The sequence below is a fragment of the Anoplolepis gracilipes genome, chromosome 4 (genome assembly GCF_047496725.1).
Source record: "Anoplolepis gracilipes chromosome 4, ASM4749672v1, whole genome shotgun sequence".
Taxonomy (NCBI): domain Eukaryota; kingdom Metazoa; phylum Arthropoda; class Insecta; order Hymenoptera; family Formicidae; genus Anoplolepis; species Anoplolepis gracilipes.
Window position 1 is genome coordinate 7,230,435 of NC_132973.1, and position 23,859 is coordinate 7,254,293.

At 28.0% G+C, this 23,859-nt stretch overlaps 7 protein-coding genes across 8 annotated transcripts; 3 read left to right on the forward strand and 4 right to left on the reverse strand.

The window, feature by feature from the left end:
* The first annotated feature begins 317 nt into the window (after positions 1–317).
* Positions 318–2,018, forward strand: LOC140665039 (translational activator of cytochrome c oxidase 1). 2 transcript variants are annotated; one of them, XM_072890719.1, is made up of 5 exons: positions 318–453; positions 533–655; positions 944–1,190; positions 1,477–1,636; positions 1,779–2,018. In XM_072890719.1, the coding sequence occupies exons 2-5, from the start codon at positions 607–609 to the stop codon at positions 2,016–2,018; spliced, it is 696 nt and encodes a 231-aa protein (XP_072746820.1). In that variant the 5' UTR covers positions 318–453; positions 533–606. The 2 variants fall into 2 exon arrangements, with proteins under 2 accessions (XP_072746820.1, XP_072746819.1); XM_072890718.1 differs by having other exon boundaries at positions 402–655.
* LOC140665038 (uncharacterized) lies at positions 1,819–5,422 on the reverse strand. Its single transcript, XM_072890717.1, has 4 exons — positions 5,199–5,422; positions 4,906–5,028; positions 4,644–4,827; positions 1,819–4,429 (listed from the first exon to the last, which is right to left on the reverse strand). The coding sequence occupies exons 1-4, from the start codon at positions 5,269–5,271 to the stop codon at positions 2,476–2,478; spliced, it is 2,334 nt and encodes a 777-aa protein (XP_072746818.1). The 5' UTR covers positions 5,272–5,422; the 3' UTR covers positions 1,819–2,475.
* A 132-nt stretch (positions 5,423–5,554) lies between these two features.
* On the forward strand, positions 5,555–13,047 carry LOC140664813 (caspase-1). The gene is made up of 4 exons (XM_072890304.1): positions 5,555–5,874; positions 7,265–7,524; positions 7,702–8,007; positions 8,203–13,047. The coding sequence occupies exons 1-4, from the start codon at positions 5,789–5,791 to the stop codon at positions 8,451–8,453; spliced, it is 903 nt and encodes a 300-aa protein (XP_072746405.1). The 5' UTR covers positions 5,555–5,788; the 3' UTR covers positions 8,454–13,047.
* LOC140664812 (ADP-ribosylation factor-like protein 13B) lies at positions 12,027–14,064 on the reverse strand. Its single transcript, XM_072890303.1, has 8 exons — positions 13,907–14,064; positions 13,748–13,818; positions 13,531–13,664; positions 13,258–13,373; positions 12,874–13,047; positions 12,583–12,760; positions 12,412–12,442; positions 12,027–12,334 (listed from the first exon to the last, which is right to left on the reverse strand). The coding sequence occupies exons 1-8, from the start codon at positions 13,963–13,965 to the stop codon at positions 12,027–12,029; spliced, it is 1,071 nt and encodes a 356-aa protein (XP_072746404.1). The 5' UTR covers positions 13,966–14,064.
* A 279-nt stretch (positions 14,065–14,343) lies between these two features.
* Thoc5 (THO complex subunit 5) lies at positions 14,344–17,767 on the forward strand. The gene is made up of 11 exons (XM_072890146.1): positions 14,344–14,606; positions 14,809–14,946; positions 15,018–15,232; positions 15,326–15,401; positions 15,473–15,658; positions 15,784–15,916; positions 16,001–16,240; positions 16,422–16,524; positions 16,657–16,864; positions 17,047–17,344; positions 17,429–17,767. Exons 1-11 carry the CDS (start codon positions 14,511–14,513, stop codon positions 17,740–17,742), a joined length of 2,007 nt encoding a protein of 668 aa, XP_072746247.1. The 5' UTR covers positions 14,344–14,510; the 3' UTR covers positions 17,743–17,767.
* A 69-nt stretch (positions 17,768–17,836) lies between these two features.
* Positions 17,837–19,959, reverse strand: LOC140664730 (dynein regulatory complex subunit 2). The gene is given in 5 exon segments (XM_072890149.1): positions 17,837–18,232; positions 18,323–18,457; positions 18,622–19,307; positions 19,485–19,737; positions 19,806–19,959. Coding segments are annotated over 5 exon segments (1,407 nt in total). The 5' UTR covers positions 19,944–19,959; the 3' UTR covers positions 17,837–18,037.
* Positions 19,960–20,540: 581 nt separating this feature from the next.
* On the reverse strand, positions 20,541–23,753 carry LOC140664728 (differentially expressed in FDCP 6 homolog). Its single transcript, XM_072890147.1, has 9 exons — positions 23,420–23,753; positions 23,165–23,284; positions 22,743–22,946; positions 22,554–22,669; positions 22,361–22,484; positions 21,876–22,217; positions 21,585–21,786; positions 21,354–21,509; positions 20,541–21,031 (listed from the first exon to the last, which is right to left on the reverse strand). Exons 1-9 carry the CDS (start codon positions 23,516–23,518, stop codon positions 20,781–20,783), a joined length of 1,614 nt encoding a protein of 537 aa, XP_072746248.1. The 5' UTR covers positions 23,519–23,753; the 3' UTR covers positions 20,541–20,780.
* Between the last annotated feature and the right edge of the window lie 106 nt (positions 23,754–23,859).

A 23,859-nucleotide genomic window follows, 5' to 3' on the forward strand; every position in this document is an offset into this window, starting at 1 on the left:
GATTTATAAAATGCTCTGAGTAAAATCAACTTGCCATTTCAAAACGTTCTAATGATTTAAATGATTTGATCGAATAAATTTCTTACCATTTTACTTTTAATATTTTGTCTGAGAGATAGAATATGTGTATAAAAGAATAATGTGCAGAAGGCGTCAGAAATATCTTCATTTCTTTTCTATTTTCTGTTCGGGATGAATATTTTGTTATTCTTTTCAGATTACACAGTCATGATACACAAATATCTAGAGAGTGACACTAATTCATGTTTCAATTTACATAAAATTCCTTGATTGGTCGAGTCTAGTGAAAATCTGGGAAAATTCCGAATGGTTGTGTCCAATCGGAATGTGTGTTCGTCTGTCTAGATGTGTGATATACGTCCGACTCGAGAATATCGAGGAAATTTAAAAGTGAATGCTCCAGTTACAGTAATGTGACATAACCTATATAATGTAATATAACCTTTTTCGAAAATGACAGAGATATTGAATAAATTGCTGTTTAATAGATATATTTATTTTTTATCTAAAGGTAATAAAAGATTCGCCGGTCATAGCAAATGGGCAAATATAAAACATATAAAAGCAGAAAAAGATAATCAAAAAATGATACAGTTTCATCACTTGAAGCTACAAATGCAGATTGCTATACAGGGTATACTTTTTATTATGAGAGTTATATATAACATGCTAATAGTAATAAACTTTACATAAAATGTACATATTTGTATTTACGATTAATGGGACTATATTTAAATATTTTATTTACATTTATATATATATATATATATATATATTTAATTATATATGATAAAAAATGTATTCTTTTTATTATATGTTATATAATATGTTTATTAGATAACCAGTATCTTTAATTTCATATATGATATATTTTAAATATTGATGTGTTATTTAAAAAAACTTATTAAATAATGTATTTTAGAGAATGGTAGTACAAAGCCTACTCATAATTCAAAATTAGCACAAATAATTGAACAAGCTAAAAAAGCAAATATGCCTGTTGGATCGATAAATAATTTTCTTGAGAAAATGGAAGCACGTAAAAACAAGACACAAACAGGTATAGCAGAAGTTCGTGGTCCAAATGGTTATGTCATGCTTGTACATTATACGACAGATAATCCAAAAGCATTTATAATGCTACTTAAATCAAAACTGAAAAAAACCAGGTATGAAAATAGATATATATATTTTTTATATGTAATTTATACATTCAAAATATATCTAAGACATACATATCTATGTATATTTTTATTTTAAAATAGTAAGAGAAAAAAATTTATTTTCTATAAATATATTTTAGTATATGTATATATATATTTTTATTCTGTATATTTAACATAAAGTATCATTCTTTTATTTAATATAAGAATTAATATAAATTTTTATACTAGATTAATGTAGCACTCCCAAACATATCTTTTATATTCATTATTGTTTGAATTATGTATATAGTGGAAAATTTGCAGAAGATTCTGCCAGGAAAATGTTTAATCATGTTGGTAATATCATAGTTGAAAAGAAAGGTGATTTGGAACATGCCACTGAAGATGCCATTAATGTTGGTGCAGAAGATGTAGAGGAATTTGAAGAAAATAATACCAAATATTTCCTGGTATGTTATATACATATAAAGTATTAATCAGAATATTTGCATCAAGTATTTAAATATTTTAACAAAACTGATGTAAAAAAGTATTATCTAATATAAAAATTACAATTTTAATATAACTATATCATTGTTTTTTTTGTTTCAGTTTAAATGTGATCCAAGGTTCTTAAATAAAATACAAAATCTGTTACAAGGTCTTCAATATTGTGTGCTTTCAGTAGAAGAAGATTACATACCTTACAATGTAATAGAATTAAATGAGTCGGATTTGGAAGTTGTATCTCAAATTCGTAACAAAATTCTAAATTTAGAAGATGTTAGATATATATATGATAATACAGATGTAGAAATTGATGATGATAAATGTCAAAATAAATCTTATTAATTGTTTGTATAGTGACATATGCAAAGATTGCAATCATAAATTAAAAATTTATCAATAATATAATTATATAAAAATAATTTTAATTGATCAATAAAGTTCAATGCTTTTTTTTAAATATAAATTTTGTATATTGTTTAAATATGTTACTATTTCCTTTATACATTAAATAATATATTTAATTAAATGTACAGAAATTGTTTTCATGTATAGAAATTGTCTAAATTGATACAGAAATATTATACATTGTACAATATTAAAAATATTACTTAAATATACCCTTGTTTAAAAATACTCAAATGCACTTGTTAAAAAAAAAAAAAAAAAATTATATATATATATTCATTATGTTTAAATAATATATGTACGCATATTATATTAAAGATACATAATCCTTGTCAGCAAGCAAACTAACATTACCAAAATTCATTGTCAAAATTATTATAAAATTCTTAACACATCATTTAATATCTACACCATATCCTTTTATATCATGAATGTTAGAACCAGGAAAATCTAGAATTTCATTATTTTGGAAAAGTGTTATCAACATTTTTTTAGATATTCTTGCTTTTGCATTCCATGGACTATGCATTATATTGTCAATAGAATCTATTATTCTATTTTTCTTTACAGATATATGGCTCGATTCTTCATTTTCTACTTTTTCTTGCTTGACAGTATTTTCATTTATAATTTCTACGTTTTCCTGCTTGATAGTATTTCCGTTCACAATTTCTAGATTAAAGTCGATAGAATCTCCATCAGATATACGTTTTTCTTTTGATTTCTTGTGTTTTTTATTTTTTTTTTCTAATTTTTTGATATCTGACTCTTGCTCTTTGCCAACGTTTTCTTTATCAGAAATTTCTTTCTTTATATCACATTCATTCTTGAAATCATCTTCAATGTCAATGTGTTTTTTCTTTTTCTTTTTTTGTTTATTTTCTAAGAATACCTCTTCTTCTATTTTTTTTTTCATTTTAACAACTGACAATATTTCTGTGACATCTTTGTTTTCATCTATTATTGAATAATTTTGTTGTTGCTTAGAATTTGTCTTAGCTAATATCAAATCACTATTTATTTCAGTTTGAATAACACACTTTTCAATTTTACAATTTTCCTTATCTTTTTTCTCTTGTTTCTTAGAAATTACAATTTCTTCTTCTTTTATGCAATCCTCTTTATGTTTTTTAATTTTTTTATTTTTACTTATCTCTTTGGTTTCAAAATCTAATTCCTCATTTGTGGTCTCAACTACAGTAATGTTTTCAACTTTGGTTTTCTTCTTTTTCTTATTTTTTAATTTTTTATCTATAATATCTATTTCTTTATTTTTAGCAGTATTAGTGTTAAACACATCTTCTAATTCTACATTAATCTCAGTTATTTCTTTTTCTCGTTCTGGTGATTCTTGTATTGTTTCTAAATTAGATATTTTACATATCTTCCTTCTCTTAGTTTTTTTGCTTTTATGTTCATTCAATGTATTATCGTTAATTTCTTCACATACTGTTTCCATATCTAATGCCTCATTAACAAACCCATTTGACACAGCAGTTATAATGCTTTCATGTTTCCGTTTCTTTTTGTGTTTCTTATTTTCGACTTCAAATTTATCCAATGTGGCTTTTCCTTTTTTCTTTTTGGTGGAATCTATATTATACTGATACAATGTAACATGATCATTAAATGTTACGCATTTCTTGTTGCTTCTTTCATCTGTCAAATCTAAGCCACAATTTTCTAGACCAAATTGTGCTCTGGATACTTCAAATTCTTTACCATTACAATCCTCTTCAAAGTTTATGTCTAAATTAAGAGCTGGATTTGTAAAACCATCTTTACAGTCTCTATTAATAATTTCAGTTTTTAATTTCTTGCAGGCATTAGCTTTATCCATTTCAATAGTATGCAAACTATCAATTTCATATTCCTTCTTTCTCTTCTTTGTAGACTTTTTACTAGTACTATCAGTGTTAGATAACATAATTTCTGTAGGACTATTATTCAATCCTAAACAAGGGTTATCAAAAGCATAATTACTCTTCTTGTTAAAATCTTTTGACACTTCATTGGACGATATATTTTCTGTTTTTGGTGCAAATCCAAAGCCCACATATTGCTCATTCTCATTTTCAGAGTCAGTCTTCAGATTATTAGTAATTTTGGTTGAAAAGTTTTTATTATAGTTTAGCTTACGCTTGAAGTAATCAGTCATACTACCACCGTTAATTGTGACAATTTCATTTTTATTTTCTTCCATGCTAACAGCTTCTTTTTCATGAACATTGTTATCATTTTCTGTTTTCATTTGAACTTTACTTGTTAATTCTTTTTGGCCAAATATATTCGCTAAATCCTTTGGCTTATATTTATTTATGTCTTTGCCACGTGTAAATTTTTTATAACTGCAAATAAGTTTATATACTTTTATAAATTTAAAATTATCATAATAATGTGCAAATATCTCTAGATAACACAAATGCTAAAAATTTATAAATTTAGATTTACATATATATGTTTTGTATAGTTATACATTATATTTGTAAAAATTTAGATTTTATATCTTATAGTTATATGTTATATTTGTAGAGAAGTTAAAATATTGCTTTAAATACTTACTGTACACGAGAACGACTCTTTTTAGACTTTAGTTCCATAGATTGTCCACTTAAAGTATCTTCTTCTCTTTCCAATTTCTGAATAGTGTTTTGATTTTCGTTCTCAAATTGAAGTTGTTGCAAGAAATTATTAAATTTTTCCTGATGTTCCATCCATGTATCTAAATTTTCATCATATCCAATACCTTAAAAAAAGAATAAAATTTTAGTTAAGCATAATGTCTATGACATAGTTTTTACATAAACATTATGTTTTTACTTACCGGCTGTGTCTTTCTTGTATGGTACATTGAGATATTCCGTTATACCTTGCTCGTTGATACCAAGCCCTTTTCCTTTTGTCCAGCCCATTTTCTCTAACATTTTCTGACCAAACTTATTCGAGTCTGTTTCAATAATAACATTTAAGTAGAGAAGATATAAATCAAAGTCAAAAATTCATATATAAAGCATGTAACATTCAAACATGCAAAAAAATAATAGTTTATCATAGTAAATAAATACATCGAGAATATCATTATCTGAAAGTTTTAAATATTTTTAAATGTTCACACACCTTCGGACCACCACTTTCCTCGTGGATTAAGGCTCCATTTTTGCTTTTGCCGACGGTCTGCAAGCATGGCCATGTTTTCAATTTAATCTTGATTTTGTCTTTTTATCAGGTAAAATGATGGAAAAAATTATATATGAATAATATACATTTTTTTATATACTTTAAAAACACCACACCACCCGATTACGTTTTCCAAAACTAACCTTACCACAATTATTAGCCATATGCCATATTTATTGTTATTCAATATTACCAAATAATCGATATCTTCTCTATATCGATAATAGTAATATCGACTAAAATACATATAGATACATATGTATGTTTAAGGTGGCGACACTGCCACAACATCAACGACCAACGACATATTGCGAACGGCGTCTTGTGAGAACTGTGACAGACTGTGTGAGTCATATACAGTTATCAACAAATATTATCGCGCATTTTCTTCCACAGACGTGCTCCTATATTGCTTGTATAAAGTTGTTTTCAAGTCCGTTTAACGGTGTATTATCTATACACAACGGCTGCAAAGCTACGCAACAAAGCTATCTTTTCTCTGTTATCGAACTCGCACGAAACGCAACGCCATGTGTTCCAAGCCCGATAATATCAATAATGGCGTTGGAAACAACGACGATGTCGGTGATGCGTTTGGATCATTAGGAGCCAACAGGTATGAGACAAATCTGTATCAAAGGCTAACATAAAGGCGATATAATATGTGTTTTTCACTATAGTGTAAACTATCGTAACAGATGTTCGTATATCAGTAATTACGTTGTAATATAATGTTTCTCTGTGACTGTTTATTTCTATAATCTTACAATATATATATATATATATATATATATATATATATATATATATATTTATGCTTAATCTGTCTAAATTTCCATTAATTTAATATTGTGATTTTTTTATTTACTTCTAACGCCCACTCTCGAATTTATTTATGTGTATATATTATGTTTTTAATATTTAATGTGATACATTTTACCCTTAAAACTATAATATAGATCATTTTGATCCTATTGATATTTTAACAATAAAATATCCCAAAGACTTTAACCAATAAAAAGAGTTTAAAATTTATTTTTTAACTTTTGTTGTACATAATCACTTTTTACCAATTCTATATTTTGTATAATGTCAAAGAAAATATATAAATTTTTATAGATCTTTTTTAAGCATTTTGAGACAGTTAAAACTGTGACAAGACATCATGACCCACATGTGATCGGGACTAAATGAAGAAAATATATAAACTACAAGATTTAATTTAATGATCAGTATCAATATTGTAAAAATAAAAATAAAAAAAAAAAAAAAAAAAAAAAAAAAAAACATTTGTTTTTTATTGCTGAACTGGAAGAATAATTTAGCCAATATAAAACAATCAATAATATATTGGATATCTTTGAAGTTTCATAATTGATTGCATTGAACTGACTAAGAGTATAATCTATTTAACATTATATATCCTTCAAAATATTTTAAAACATTTTTAAAACAAAACATTTTACAATATTATATTATTTAATGCTTAAAAATATTTTTTTAACAGCATAGATTACACATATCAAAAATTGTTATAAGAACTTATAAGGGGTTGAAGCATTGTTCTCAGAAATCAGTAGTTTTTTAAGATTATCAATTATATAAACATACAACATAATAATGGAATCATATCAATATAATAATATATTTAATCAAGTAATGATTTATTTGTAACAATTTATTAGAGATGTGAAAAAATAATCTAATAATAATATCATAACTTTGAGATTATAGAAATTTTGTATCTTATTGAAATAATGAATCTAAGAATTAAAATCACAAAATATATATAAAACTATTGAAATTGGTGAAGTATTATTAATAATTTTGTATATTTATTATAAAATATAAGATGCTGCAAAATTTTGGCTTTGATTATTGTGTATGTGTGTGTAGACATTTAGAATATAATTCTACATGTAATTCCACATAAAATATATAGTTTGTATTTACTGCATAAAATATTCTAAAATATTTGAAACAACATAATACAATTGTTTTTGCAGGAACATTATACCTTCTAGTGCAGCATCATTACAAACGTCACCAACTGAACGTTATGCTACACATTATAAAATGAATCATTCTAAACGTGGAATAGCTTTAATCTTTAATCATGAATTTTTTACTATCTCGCATCTGAAACCTCGCTCTGGTACAAATGTAGACTGCGATAATCTTATTAATACACTGAAAAGTCTGGGATTTGAAGTAAACGATCTTCATAACTCTACTCACAGAGACATAGTAAAACAGTTAGAAAGAGGTAAGTCATACTTGTTAATTTGCATATTTATTTACATTAGGTATTTTATTTAAAAAATTCGTATATTCTCTTAAGGTTATTATTAAAATAAAGTAAATCTTAAAAGATATATTTCATAGAAACACACAATATGACAAAAATGTCCTATAAAATAATTATAAATTATTGTTTCTGTAGTTGCAGACATGGATCATTCTGAACATGATTGCTTGGTAGTAGCTGTGTTAAGTCACGGCGAACTTGGTCTACTCTATGCACATGATACTTCATACAAAGCAGATTCTCTTTGGCATCATTTCACTGCCGATAGATGCCCGACTCTTGCCGGAAAACCTAAACTATTTTTCATTCAAGCTTGTCAGGGTGATAGATTAGACCCAGGTATTACTCTTAAGGAACGAACGGAAACAGACGGATTACCAACCGCGACATATCGTATTCCTAGTCAAGCTGACTTTATGATTGCCTACTCAACCATACCAGGTAATTTATTTGTAGATGAATATTAGATTGCTATAAAAAATTATTTATTACTTTACTTCCCCATTATTGTAATTAACCCTGACTGTTATTAACTTATAAACGTATCAAATTTGAAATTCTAAATATAATTGTTAATTAATTGCCAATCTTATGTTAGATATATCTCATGATTTAAAGGGTTTTTTAAATTAACAGGTTACTATTCCTGGAGAAATACTAGCCGTGGATCATGGTTCATGCAAGCCTTGTGCTTGGAATTACGCGAGAATGGTACTCGTTACGACTTGCTAACTTTACTGACATTTGTATGCCAGCGTGTTGCCATAGATTTTGAATCAAACACGCCTGATAATATAACTATGCATCAACAAAAACAAATTCCATGCATCACTTCTATGCTGACACGCTTGGTAAGATTTACATCTCCAATGAATGGAGTTGTATAGTCAATTGTATAAGAAGAGGTTGGTATAAAAAATTTATGTGCTTGTATATGTACTTTGTATTTGTGCCAGTGATAAATTTTTATACATCAGAATACTTTTTTGTTTCTTTTTTTTAAATTACATTATTGCATTTTAATTACATTGTTGCATTAGTTACATTCTTTTTTTTTTTTTAATTGTAGTATGTTCCTCCTCTTTCTAACAGATAAATACAATTACTGCCACATATAACTTTTTTTATTTTTTACTTTTTATTCCTGTATGAGAGAAAAACGTTCTTGTATTGTGATAAAAATAGCTGATTTTTTTTTCAAATATGTATTGCATTTATAATGCTAAGTATAAAATATAATGGAGATGTTCACACACATACACATACATACACAGTTATTTTATATATCATATATATTGTATATATATATATATATATTGTTAGACGCTTGTTTAATCTGAATTTGTGGAAACACATTGACATATGAATGTGCATAGCTATAACGACGAATGTGAACAGAATTAGTAAATTAAACCATATATATATATATATATATATAGTTTAATTTATTAATTTTGTTCACATTCGTAGATGGTTTGTGAAAAAGTAAAATAATACCAAGAGCTATTATTGTTCCATAACAATAACAACAGTAATTTATACTTATTTTAATTTATAATTATTTTAATATTTTTTAATTACTTATATTTATATTATAAATTTATACAATCTTTAATATGTATTACATTAGTGTATCTAACCGTTTTCCATATTCGTGATTAATAAATCGAACGAGTGCATTTTATATATACAGAGTGAGGAAAAAATATGGAAACTGAACAATTTCGAAAAATATAAGTTTTACAGAAAAAAAAATGTAAGACAAGATCTATTCATTTATAATAATAATAGCTATTAATTATTTTACTTTTTTAATAATTTATTTCAATGTAAATTTTTTTACGATAATCTTTGTGTGCACCAGTGCATACTAGTGTAGTCCAATCGAATTCGCTATAATTCTGTTGACAATATATGTATATATGTGACTTGAAATTTGTGGCAACACGTTGGCACAGTTAGGGTGCGTTCGGGGAGACACTATATAGCGCTACCAACGTCGTTCTATCTTTGTTCAACTTTTAATGAGTAACAAAGATAGAACGACACTGGTAGCACTATATAGTGTCTCCCCGAACGCGCCCTTAGTAACTCTTTTTTGAGTTGAGATTCGTATGTCGAAGTATTGCTACAAATTTCAAGTCGAACACGCCTAACAATATAACAATGTATTAGCAAATGCAAATTCCATACATCATTTCTATGCTGACGCGTTTGATAAGATTTATATCTCCAAAGAACAGAGTTATAGAATCGCTTATGCGATATATATATATATATATATACATAAGAATTTAATTGGAGAAAACTTTAAAGAACCAATTCTTTCGCTTCTGACAGTCTCATATATTATTCATATATTAAAATATATAATAAGTACAAATAAAAGATTTATCAATTAAATTAAAATATATATGTACACAGCTATTCTTAATCATATTTTTCATGAGTAATTCTTAGAAATATAAAATATTTGAGAAAACTTTACAGTAGATATTTCATACATTCTATCATAGTAGCATTGATGTTATATATAGATATAAATTGAATATTTTTTAATTATATAATGTATGGTCACATGAATCATATATATATATATATATATATATATATATATATATATATATATATGTATATATATGACAATTTTATTTTTTTTATTATATATACATATATATATTTTATATTAAGCTTTGTAACAGTACGTATGATCTCTGCAATAAGTAAGAGCCTATTGATAAAACAATGTTCAATATTCCAACTTCACAATGCATAACTACATTTGCCTAAAATAAATTAATTGTAGTTCACTAGTAATTACAACAAACATTCAAATGTTACAAAAATATTAAAAAAATAAGTTGCATTGTGATTAGACTAATTAAGATGTATTATCTGCTTGCACCAAAATTGCTAGCAGGTATATTTTGTGGCGCTAGTTTAAAGAATATAATAGATAAGAACGTGAAAAGCAAAAGGATCAATTAATATTGTAGCAGAAATTGCTGTATTCGCAGGAGAAACGGTAACGAAATTTACAAAACGTGATACAAAGTCTTTCATAGTAAGAGTAATCGAATTTGTATGCCTTATATCTACTCGCAATTGTTTGATAACTATGGTTAAACTATTTAAAACTAAAATATATATGCGTGAGTATAACATGCACATATATTTAGACATTTTTTTTTTAATATATATACATATACATACATATATATATATGTATATATATATATATGTATTTAATGTACAATATATATATATATATTATATATAATTTTTTATATATAATATGTATAATAAATTTTATATATATAATTTTTGAAAGAGAATCACGTTCTCATTGTTCCTTATTGTACAATAAGATGTTTGCAATTAACCATAGAAACGCATTTTGCAATGTAAACATCTTATTTAAATAACGCGTTATAAAGTGATTGCTCAAAAATATAAGATGTACAAGATATTGGGCAATGAAATTGTGCAATGTCTCTTACATTGTGTATTGTGATAAATGTGTGCTAAGAATAGCCACTGTTGTATGCCACATGAATCCGTTTTGAGATTGCAATTTTTGAAACAATGTTACCGGAGTATTGAAGCAATTTTCAGCATCTTTATACATTATTAGCTTTAGCAGATACTTCAGTGTGTGCTTTGTATCGTATATATACATATATATTTATATCTTTCTATACACAAACTTGTATACAGATTTACAAAATAAATTAATAAATAAAACACAATTGTTGCAATGTATAAAATCATTTAAAAGGAATATCATTTTTTCTCTTTTTTTATTTTTATTTACTATAATATCATGATTATATTATAACAATAAAATTATTTTTTATTACTTGTTTAATTGCAAAATAAAGATAATTATATTCTTAATAATATTCATTTATATGAGATAATAGAACCATAATTTGATTTTAAATTAATTGTTAGACTGCTCTACATTGAATATACTTCATGCACACACACACCTTATGAGATGTATCAGTAAAAGTAGTATAAAAAAAATACTTTTCTTTTAAATAATAAAAAGTATATTTCATAAAAACATACGTTTTGTATTAGACAATATATATACATTATTATTATTATATATTATTATACATATTATTACAAACTTATAAAAAATTATATTTTAATAATACATATAAATTATTACACACACGTTAATGTTTGAACAAAATTTTCGTATTTTCAGAATTCAAAAATGATAATAGTATAGTGTTTTATATACAAAAGATGTTAATGTATAACTAGACAATGTTATAAAAATAGTAATGTTGGAGATATTATTTATCTGAAAGATCCATTATATATAATGCTTTATAATATAGTTCATATTTTTATCGTGAATACAACTGTATTATAACGCTGTAAAGCATGAACGCACGCGTGTGTGTGGTCCCTTTTAAAGTAAAATATAAAAACTACAAATGTTGTCATTGAGGCACTTGTCCAGGAATATTAATTATCATTTTATTTAATAATCGTTGTGATCTCTCTGGTGCTGTATATGGACGGACTAAATTTGTACTAGTATAGCTTGGATTATAATCAGTATTTAAATTTAAGGGATCTAATATTGTAGTTATAGTTTGTGTACTTTTCTCTCCAGCAAAAGTTTCCACATTAGGCGTAAGATTTCGCGAGAGATTTTCGCACTCAATAGTCGATTGTTCAACTGGAAGAGGGGCAGTCTTATTTCTTCGTACGAAAGCTTTTATAAAGCTTTTCCCTTCATTAGCACCTAGAATATTATTTCATATAAATCTTAAAAATTTATGTCATATTTATTTTAGATATTATATAGTATATAGTACATACCATTGCATGTTTCACTTATTAGAACTTCATCCTGTAATTTTGAAAAAGAAAAAAATAAAATGATGCATTAATTGTAAGTAAAGAAAAAGTTCATATATATATTGGACTATTTCTAAGATAAAAAATATAATATATAAAATGATTATGGATAATTTAATATAAAATTTGCACCTTTGTTGCCAAGAGATCTTTAATGGGTTTAAAGGGATTTGAATGTATAGAAATTCTTGATGGTGTATTTGATGCAATAGACCGGGATTCTTGAATACTTTTATGGTGACAGCTTTGTGATTGTTTGGTTCTATTATTTAAAGCAGTGTAATTCTTTATTATAGTATCCAATAGCCATCTGTATGAAATAAGTTATGATTATCAATAATACAGAAAAGTACATAAACTACTAAGTACTATAAACTTTATATATATATATAAAAACTTTGTTTACTGTGATTATAAACTTACTTATATCCATTCTTTATGCCCATATTACTCTTTGATTGTTCCTTATCATAAACACAAGAGCATGTTTCTACTCTTGTCGGACATCTCATAGCATTGGCTGCATGTTCCACATCCAAATTTTCAACCAGATCTAGCTCATCGATAGCTCCATTCAAATCCTGTTTGTTTGCAAGTCTACACATACATTATAAAAATCTAATTGAAATTGCAGAATCAGTAATATCATGTGTGTGCATGTCTATCAACATTCTTAATCATATATGGCTTAATCATAAATGATTAGCCTTTTTTCCTAGACTACAGGTGACAGTATATATCAAAAACAAAAATGTAAAACAAATGTGCACAGATGAAAGTGTACAGACATAAATTCAGATCCCTTACAATAATAATGGTTTCGTTGAAATATGCTCATGTGTTATTAATTCATTAAACACGACTTTATTTTCTGCAAGACGGGAAATATCACTAGCATCCACCACATATATAAGACCATGTATCTAAAAGATGTCAAATAAGAATACACAGATATAAAGTGTATTAAAATTTCTTTCATCATTAATAAATGTACCATTAATTATTAATAATTTCATTACAACATTTACTCATTCATGATTCCATTGTCACTTGTTTAGAAAATGTGCACATGTTGCTTACATCATTATAATATTTAGGCCACAATGCTCTAATCTGAGAACTGCCACCAAGATCATAAATCTTCACTGAATATGAGTTATGTTTTAAAGATACCGTCCGAAATCCCATTGTAGGCAGTACATTCCGGTCTGGATCTGTAAGAAAAACATACAGTATGTAAAAGATTGACGGAACAGTGATAAGTTCCTTTTTTTTTTTTTTTTTTCAGAAAAATTACCGCCGCTAATATGATTCAATATCAAGGACTTTCCAGCATTATCTAATCCAACAATGAGCAGGATAATGGTCCTGAAATCATGAGAAAAAAATGTAAACAAGAAGATATCGCGCTTGCAGCACAATACGCATGTGTCTTTATGTCATAAATAATGTATACTTTTCCGTGCCGCGATTTCTTCTCAGCCTCTTTAATACGCTCCTGATGCAATTACCCATCGTTGAAAGAAAGATTAATTACGTTTCGATAGACTTCTGACTCCTGTCATTTATTGCATAGTGTATGTACATATGACACAAGAATGCGTTCGAAAATTCTATCCGTAGGTTAGTATTCGATTGACCAATCAGGACAAAAGAAACAAAGATTGGTCAATTAACTATTCTATCCAATGGTCGGTATTCATAGTCCGATCTATATTTAAGATCATCTTAAGATCCCGTTCAACCAATGAAGTAGCCGCATAGCATCATTTTATTGGTTGAATGAGACCTTAAATATAAGATCGGATTATGAATACCGGCCAATGAGTATAATTTTTGAACATATCCCTAAAATATTAAAAAACCAAGTACCAAACTTTGAGACGCGTGACGTGCGCGCGCAGTCGACGACGGAATGTGCGTAGGGATGGTTGTTGGTGGTGGACGGCAGACTGTGAACTGTGAGGTTATTAACCTCATTCTGCAACGTTTTTTCAATAATTTGAAGTTTTTATTAATTATAAATAAAAGCACATATCTTAAAATCTAATTAATCAAAAATGGGTAAAGAGAATGAGTCGGATGGTACGAAAAAGAGAAGAAAGTCTGTGAATACAAGCGGTGGAACGTCCGTGAAAGATGGAGATATCTACAAGGTATATAAAAATGCCGAAAATTATAATTAGAGTATACACACACACACACACACACACACACACACACACACACACACACACACACACACACACACACACACACACACACACACACACACACACACACACATATAGATATATATAGTAATAAAATATTATTTTGCTTCTACGAATTATATTAATTTAATTTATATTATTTTAGGTTATAATAAGTTACGAAGAAAAGGAAGCTAACGAGAGGTTGCCCGAAGATGATTCCGAATGTTTTTTAGCAACCTGTGACAATATTCGAGCAGCAATGTCCAAGATAGTTAAATTGAAATCCAGTGGAGATCCAAATGTTTGTAACAAAGCCTGCAAAATAATCACTTTTTGAGCTTTCTGTAATTTAAAAAAACCAATGTTTTTTAGGCGAAAGATGAGATTCGTGAATTGCAAATTCAAACATCCCTGGCATTTGTAGAGTTGAAGAAGCTAAATCGCATGGAAAAATTTCGTACAAAATGTGCACGCGATTCTCTTGTGGCTGCAAAAAGTAGTGTAGACAGCAGACATTTGCATTTACAGAATCTGTTATATGAAGTGATGCATTTGAAGAAAGAAGTTGTCAAGTGTCTTCAGTTTAAGTAAATCTCTTCATTTTTATATAGAGAAAAATCTTTACTCTTTTATTTTATCTTTACATAAAGTAAAATAACTTATTTTTTCTTCCAATTTAGATCCAAGGATGAATTGATAAAACTTGTTTCAGAAGAGGAATTTTATAAAGAAGCTCCAGAAAGCATTTCACGACCTGTATATAAATTTTTCATATAGTTACTAAATTTAAACTTCTTTCTATGATACATGTGATAAATATATTTTAGGAAATAACAAAAAGTAATCCTCATCAACTGAGATTGGCTCGTTTGGAATGGGAATTAACACAAAGAAAAGAGTTGGCGGCATTGTGTGATGAATTGACAGAGAGCAAAAAGGCAGTAGCATCCAGCATTGAGACAAAACAGACTCGCTTAGATAATCTTGCACCACAGTTGCATTCTATATTGGAAGTAAGAATTTATTAATAAAAAATATATATATATATATATATATATATATATATATATATATATATATAACGTTCTATGTTTTTTTAAACATTATTAATCAAAAATTTTATTTTCTACGTTTTCAGGCAAGCAAACCATTGCAAGAGAGTCTTGGATTACCATTAGATAAAATTCGCCAAGAGCATCAAAAAGCTTCATTACTTGCATCACCACTTTATGTATTGTATGCAAAGGCATCTGCTTATAGGGATGCTTATGGTACATTATTATATTAACTGTAATTTAATATGTATTTGTTGCCATTTTATGAATTAAAATTTCATATCTTAAAATATCTTATAGATAATACATTGGTGGTCAAAGTAGAAGGCGACGAAGATGAAGCAAAACGTGCAAACAATCAGGACGGTTTGCAAGAGTCCGATTCAGATCCTGAAAATCAATCGGAAAGTATTGTAGAAGAAATGCCTGTGCATAAGAAAAGACATCATAGAATATCTCGGGAAGCTAGACAGGAAGAAAAGCGGTCAAAACTCTTGCAACGACATCCGTTGCATGTAAAAATTATTATTATATTAAAAAGTGAGTTTTAAATAGACATATATATGATTCATGAAGTTTGAAAGTTGCCACTCTAATTTTATTTTAACGCATGTGATTATATTCTAACGTGAAAAAGTTGTAAAAGTAAATAATATTAAGTTTTTGGAATTTTTTTAAAAATCTTGATTTAAATTAATTTTGTGTAAAATTAACTTTTTAGATGAGACAAAACTGACCCTTTGCTTCTATTACATGATTTATTTAAAAGTCATTACAGTGGAGTCAAAACTTGAAACAGAAGATTTAGGAGGTATTAGTGCTGGGTATGTAAAATTTCTTAAACATTACTTAAATTTTTTATTAACTTAAATTTGTAATACATAATTATAAAAGCACACTTTTTTTCTTCTCTCAATTATTTGAAATAATTTTATCAAATTGTATTTAATTAATAGAGACATGCTGGTATCAGAATCGATTCTTCGCGAACTGTATCCACAAGACTCAGGATTGGAGAGTCCGAATCCCGCCAATCAGTATCAGTTATCACGTCATAATTTGGGCTCTTTTTCGTCTTTGGGACTAGGCATCCCTTACAGATGGGCGCAAAGAATGGCTGGTCTGCACTTTGTTTCATCTGATATGACTGAACAACAGCAAAAGGTACATATACTTATAATTGAAATGTTAAAGATAATTAATTTCAAATAAAATTAATCTCGGTTTTAACGCTTGTTAAAAGAAATATAAAAAAAGTTCCTTTGCTTGTATTTTGTTTATTGATATGATTTAATCAATATCCTTTATATAAAAGTATATCAACTAAAATTTTATTTTATTTGCAGCTTACGAGCCAAGAATTGGCACAAGATTCTGTTGAAAGTGTATTGAAAGAAATTAAGCGGCGCGTAAAAGCACGATTAGATCTTTGTTCAGAGATACGACAATTGGAATCTGGTAACCTACCAATCTTCATCAGTACAACAGATCCAGTACCGCAAAAGATCTCAACGTCATTGCACCGATTCACGACTATGACCTGGAAGAATTATTCGAATTATGTTACTTCACCAACATTCTGTCAACGGGGATTAGTATCGTCTGTAGATATCTTCTACGAAGCTGTACTTCGTCGTGGCAGTAGTATGATTATTACTATTATTTCAGATTTTTTTATACAAATATTTTCTATTTTTTTAGACATCTATATATAATAAATGATTTTAGGTGAACTTGTAGCGAGAATCGCTATCAAGCCGGATTATCCAAAGATAGCACCAGTATTTAGCGTAAGCATTAGCCCAATGGTACCGGCATCGGCTGATATCATCAGAGATATCGAGAGAGAGGTCAATGTAATGTGGACAAAATCGCCGACGTTGACGGCACAGATACAACGACTGAGGGCGTGTTTTGATATTTATCTAGAAACTGAGAGTATGGCGCCAAAAGAAAAGATATTTTTCTACCCTGTAAAAGGGCGAACTCGTGCACGACCATATAAATATTTGTCGCTCGGAGGAATATTTGTTCATCGTTGAATAAATTAAATTCTTTACATATATATATATATATAAGAAAGAAAATATATATATATATATATATATATATATATATTCTTTCTTTCACCCTCTATTAATTCTTAACTACTTACAAAAAATATAAACTTTTTTATTTCTTTAAATTATTTTAATTCTTAAAGAAATTTATCATGAAAATTTAATTTTGATTTGAAAAGACATTGGTTATAATATTTTTAAAATACGATATTAAAACATATCTTTTCAATTTAAAAAATTTTTATGCCTCTTTTTATTGGAAATAAATGTATTCTGTTTATACAGAAATAGATGTAAGCGGTCGCGCGGTTGGAGTTCTAGAAACAGTTAAGAGATATGTGCGCAAGGTGTTTCTCAACTGTTTGTTCTCGAAAGATAGCTTATCACATTCCTTCTTCATGAAAATGTTGTCAGCTTTAATATAATTAAACTGTTCCCAAAAGTTCTCTAATTTATCGAACGGTTCTGATATCTGCAAATAATCATATTACTTAATCTTATTTTGAAGTAGATATATGTTTTCCTCATATATATATATATATATATTAATAATATAACTCACGCTTGTAAAAGCTGCTCGAGATCCTGTATCACGTAAAGTGTATTTTTGGACAGTCAGTGAAAACGGTTCCAAACTTGAACATATTTTCATCAAAGAAATCAATATTGAGCCCTTCTCTGAAATCCTCTCCAATTCCTATAAATTAAACAATACTTAAAAATGCATATTTGTTAGATGAGGAATCTAGACTTTAATAATATTTATTAAATATATAATCTCTATTACACACAATTTTTTCTTAAATTTAATTGGAATTAATTAAATTAGATTACACTTTAATCAAAGTTTAATAATAATACTTTTAGAACGTTGATGCTAATAATAGTCAATTTTTTCAACTGAGTGGCGTCGAGCATTTGAGTCATGGAAAACGCTTGTTTCAAGTTTTTAGTTTTCTTATTCATTTGCACAATTTGATCCTTAAATTCTGTTATACTATGCTCTCGCTTCTGCGATAACGCATGAGTGTCCTGTTTTAAACTCTTAATCATGTCTTGTAACTGTATCTGCAGCTTCGGATATTGTGCTACATTTGCACGATGAGCATCGTCCTGTTCTTTCAAATACTCGTATTGTTTTCTTTTATCTCCCGTATTGTTCTCGTATTCGGTTATCGTTTCGTTAAGTTGTCGCCACAATTCTTCGATTTCATTAGAAGCATATTGCATCAAACGTGACAAAGAGTCTTCCTTCTAAAATATTTTTGCATTATAATAACATCTACCATACGACAAGATAAATAATAATAAAAAAATATTTACCAAGTACACAATGCTGTGTATATTAATGGCATTTTGGATTTTTGTTTGCGTCAATTTGTTTTCTATTTCTTTATCTTGTCCAAAAATTATATTCTGTAGTTGATCACAGAGCTGTTCTAAATCCTTTCGTACTCTATTTAATTCATTCACTTCGTCAATAGCGATACGATTGCGTTCGTGTATGAAGGATTCATGCAAATGCATACATTTTTGCTTATATGTTCCTATATAATATCAATTATTAACAATGTCCCTCTTCGTATACGCATGCACATAATTATAAATACAACTATAAATATAAATTAAATTTAAATTAAAATATTTAAATTATATGAAAACTATTTAAATTTAATATTTAATTGTATATACTTTGCATATTACTTTTACAATGTGTGAGTTACCAATTATTAGATCCATTGTTTGAATATGAGCCTCTTGTAATCTTCTGTGATCCATATCAGTTATCTCTAGTTCATTATATAAATGTCGTATCATGAGATCTTTTGTCTTCATCATGTGATCAAAATTTTTCCAAAGATATTCCACGTTTTCATGAAGTTCCTTACATTTTATTCGGCGTAGAATGAATCGCCATTGTTCGTTAATCTTTGCAGTGTTTAATCGCGAGAATGCTTCCTCGCGTTTCAGCTTATTCTACATTTCATATATTGATTTATTACAAAATCGCATTATGTTATTTATATTAATTGCATTTAATATACCTTAGTAAACGCCGCAATCAATTGTTGTTTACGTCTCTTGCTTTCTAATTCTAATTCAGCTCGATGTTGCAAGTAGCGAGCACGTTCCTCATCGCTCATGCGAGCTAATTTGCTTCCCTTTCCCTTTTTTTTCGGCATTTTATAACGAATTAGTTTACACTCTTAAATAATTAATATTCAAATAGTTTATTCTTAACAAGATACAAAATTTTCCGTAAGACTAACGATAATAAGACTTGTTATGGTCAGTCAGACTAAAACACGTGTTTGATCAATAATGACAAGTTCTACTTAATACAAGGTATTACATCGTTTACATATTATAAAAATTTTATTTGATTTGAACACCAAACTCTCTCCCCCCCCCTCCACTATATATAATATAGCATATAATACTATAAATTTTCTATTCAAAAGTTTTAGTGACTTTTATAAAATGTAAAAATATTTTACACACTTTAAAGACTTTTTGAAATTTTGTATGTTTCAACAAGATTAGATATGAATATATTATATTGATTTATAATAACGCCTTTAAAACAAATATATTTATACATTTTTTTTACACATTAAGTGAAAATATGTTTTACAGTCTATTAAAAAACGATTGATATTATCTTTTTTATAAACATTCAAAATGTTACATTATTTTCGAAGTAATTTTATTATAAAAGAGATGTGCATATATAATATTTATATTAAATATATGTAATAATTCATATTAAATACTTTACTAAAACTGCAAATGAGGCAAGATCGAGAATAAAATACTATCAAATTCGTATCTTTATCGAAGCTTGCATGAAGATTCTCACATTCTTCATGAAAAGATAGTATAGTTGCCCTGCAACTATATTATATAAATGTATATTAGTTTCTATAAGCTCTTTGTATTATACTATTTGGTGGAAGACTTAAATGCAACTTGGATAATAAATGCATTGATTTTTGTAGCTTTTAATGGCGAAGTATGTGTCAAATATTTTTTTGCAATGTTATAGTTCTGTTGTCAATATTTTCCATGGAAAGTGGTCGCTCTTTCGTTGTCGGTATGAAACTTTGAGTACGTCTGATCCTTTCACCTCCTTTTAGAGGATGCGTCACAATTTGCGTTTCCAGTAAAAATTGAGCCTCTTCGGCACACTTTACTTTTTCGCGTGCAACACGCAACTCAGCATCCAGATGCTCCCTTTCCATTTCCAGTTGTTGAAGTCGCAGTTCGGCATCTAAAAGTAATATAAAGCAAAATATAAAAAAAAAAAATATGAAGAATAAAAGAATAAAATTGGAGATGTATAAAATAAAAATTAAATACATTAAAAAGCTAAAAGAGATTACACTTAAAAAATTTAAGCCATTTCACTTCAATTAATTTAATTAAGTATAGGTTAATGAAACTTTTATACACAGACATACACACAAAAACTGCATTAAATTATATATTAATAAGAAATAATAAAATAAAAATAATAAAAGTATTAAAAAATAATATTTAATTATACTGTGTGTGTAAACAATTAAATTTTTTATTTTTTTATACTCTTATACCATGCAATTGCTGTTCATTTTTTTGTTGCATTCGTTCAAATTCCAATCTTTTCATCTTCTCCATCTCTAACAATTCTTGCTGCTCTTGCTGCAACTTTTCCAATTGCTCTCTTTTCTCCCATTCCTCACGTAATACTCTTGCTTGTAAATTTCGTACTGGAATATACAATATATGTTTAAATTGTACAATTCTATGAAACATATTGTGATATAAATACACAATATTTTTACCTATTTCCTCGTCACGTAGAGCCTGTTTTTCTTCTTGTAACAATAGCTCTAGTTTCTGTTTAACATCTTCCAATTGTTGAACTTTGGCACCTTCCTCTTTCGACAAAGCTTCTAATTTTCGAGCCTGTATTTCAGCAGCGATCCTAGCTTGCCTCTCATGCTGAAGTTCCAACTTAGTCTCTTCTTTTTCTTGTTTAGTAGCCTAGTAACAGCAATAAAATAGTTGGAAATAAATAAATTCTTACTAAAACTATTAATGTTGTTTTCAATTTTTCATTTTTCAAATTTTACTTGTCGCAAAGATCTTCTTTGATTGGCTAAACTCCTTTGATAGCCGATTTTTTCGCCCGAATGTTGAATAGCTGTTTGCAATGCTGCTAACCATTGCAGCCTGCCTTTGTGGTCCTCTGCGACTAGCTCTATACATCTGTGTTCAGGTGTACTAAGAACAAATCTTCTATCAGGTTTTCCATTGTTTGTCAGAGAGTCAGCCCAACAGTTAGCATTTAACAATATTAATCCGGATGGTTCTTTTTGATGAGGATCTTTATAGTATGTCAATTCTCCAGGGCGCAGTACAAACCAAAAGTATCGCAGTGTTGGCAATAGAAAACCTTTCTTCATCAAATAACCCTGAGCAGCAAAATTTATAAAAATAATTATAATAAATAAAATAATTTTTATAATAAATAATAAAAAAATAATCAGAATACATGTGACAAAAAATTTTCATAATTTTCTTATAGTTTGTATTTAAAATTCTAACCAACATTTACCTTTTTCACTACATTCTCCACATAAATCTGGTAAAGATCATCAATTGCTTCTGTTAATGCCACAGTGTCCAAAGTATTGCCACCACTGTACTTAGATTCGAGAACTGCTAGAAATGTGGGAAACCTTCCCCAAAATTTTTCATAAAGAAATTGCATTCTTCGTATTATTGTGACTGAATAGATAAAACATTACCTAAACATTTTGATAGCTGCTGATAAGGCAGAAAAATCTATAGCATCCCATTGCAGACCCAAGGACATTGCAAGATGGGAAGCAATTCTAGCTACTTCATCGCCATTCATTGTTATCTGTAATATGAAAATAATATATCAAATATCTAATAATAAAATGTACTTAATTATAAAGAAATCAATTTCCAACCATAAAAGAATCTGTTGCATTTGGATCTGTTTCAGCCAGTAGACAGTAAATTCTAAACAACTGATAAACACTGTGATTTTCAAAGACTGGATGGGATCTGTCCAAATAGTTCTTTTTACACACCAGCCAACAGATTTCATCTATTCCTTCCTCCAGTCTTTTCAATGTATGTAAAGAGGTAGCATCAGTAATAGAAGAAAATACCTGAAGTAATAATTCTGCATAAATTGAATGCAACAAAGTTAATGGTCTAAACCAAAGATAGAAGAGAAAACATATAAAACAACTTGGAGAAATATATAAATATTTTTAACAAAACATTTAAAAATAAAAAAAGAATAAAAACATTTATATTCTAATTAAATATCTTAAAACTAATCTTTTGATGGCTCATAACTTTCTTCTCTTGTAGAATGCCTTACCTCTTTCTGTAAATAATACATGTATTGATCAAATGTCAAACTCTGTGTACTCCGATAATGCTCTAAACCTTTCTCCACGCCATATAAATCCATCAATGTACCGATATTGGCCGTCAACACCTATAAACAGATTATCATTTATGAGATATATATTTTATATATAAATAAAATCTATAAAATATATTAAACTGAAAGAAATCGTCAGGTTGTGGCCTGAATTCTTTTAGCAATTCTATCAGTTCATGAAAATTTTACCTTTAATTTCGATTTAGCGACTGTGTTGATATCATCGGCCTGTAACGCTTGAAACGCGTGCCAAATGCTGTTGTTGAGATTCTTAAACAGGTGGGCCATCGTGTTTGTCCGATTCAGCCGACAGTCAGCCAACAGGTGTTTTTCTCTATCCTCCTATCGTACTCCGCATCTCGTAAATATTCGTGAGCGCGTATCTTAATCTCAATCTCAATTTCTCTCTCTCTCTCTGTCTGTCTCTTTAAATGATCTGGTTTTCCTTTCTCGCGTTTTTCAAAAGATATTAATCCTTTTCCCTAATAATCTTTACCACTTGTCGTAATCTCATGTTCTTGTGCTAAAAATGATTATTAAGAATGACGCATACGCATATTGTATATTATTTCGTGCAGAGAGACCAGAGACATCTCCCTTCTCCTCTGCAAAACTGTTTCCTCTTGTAT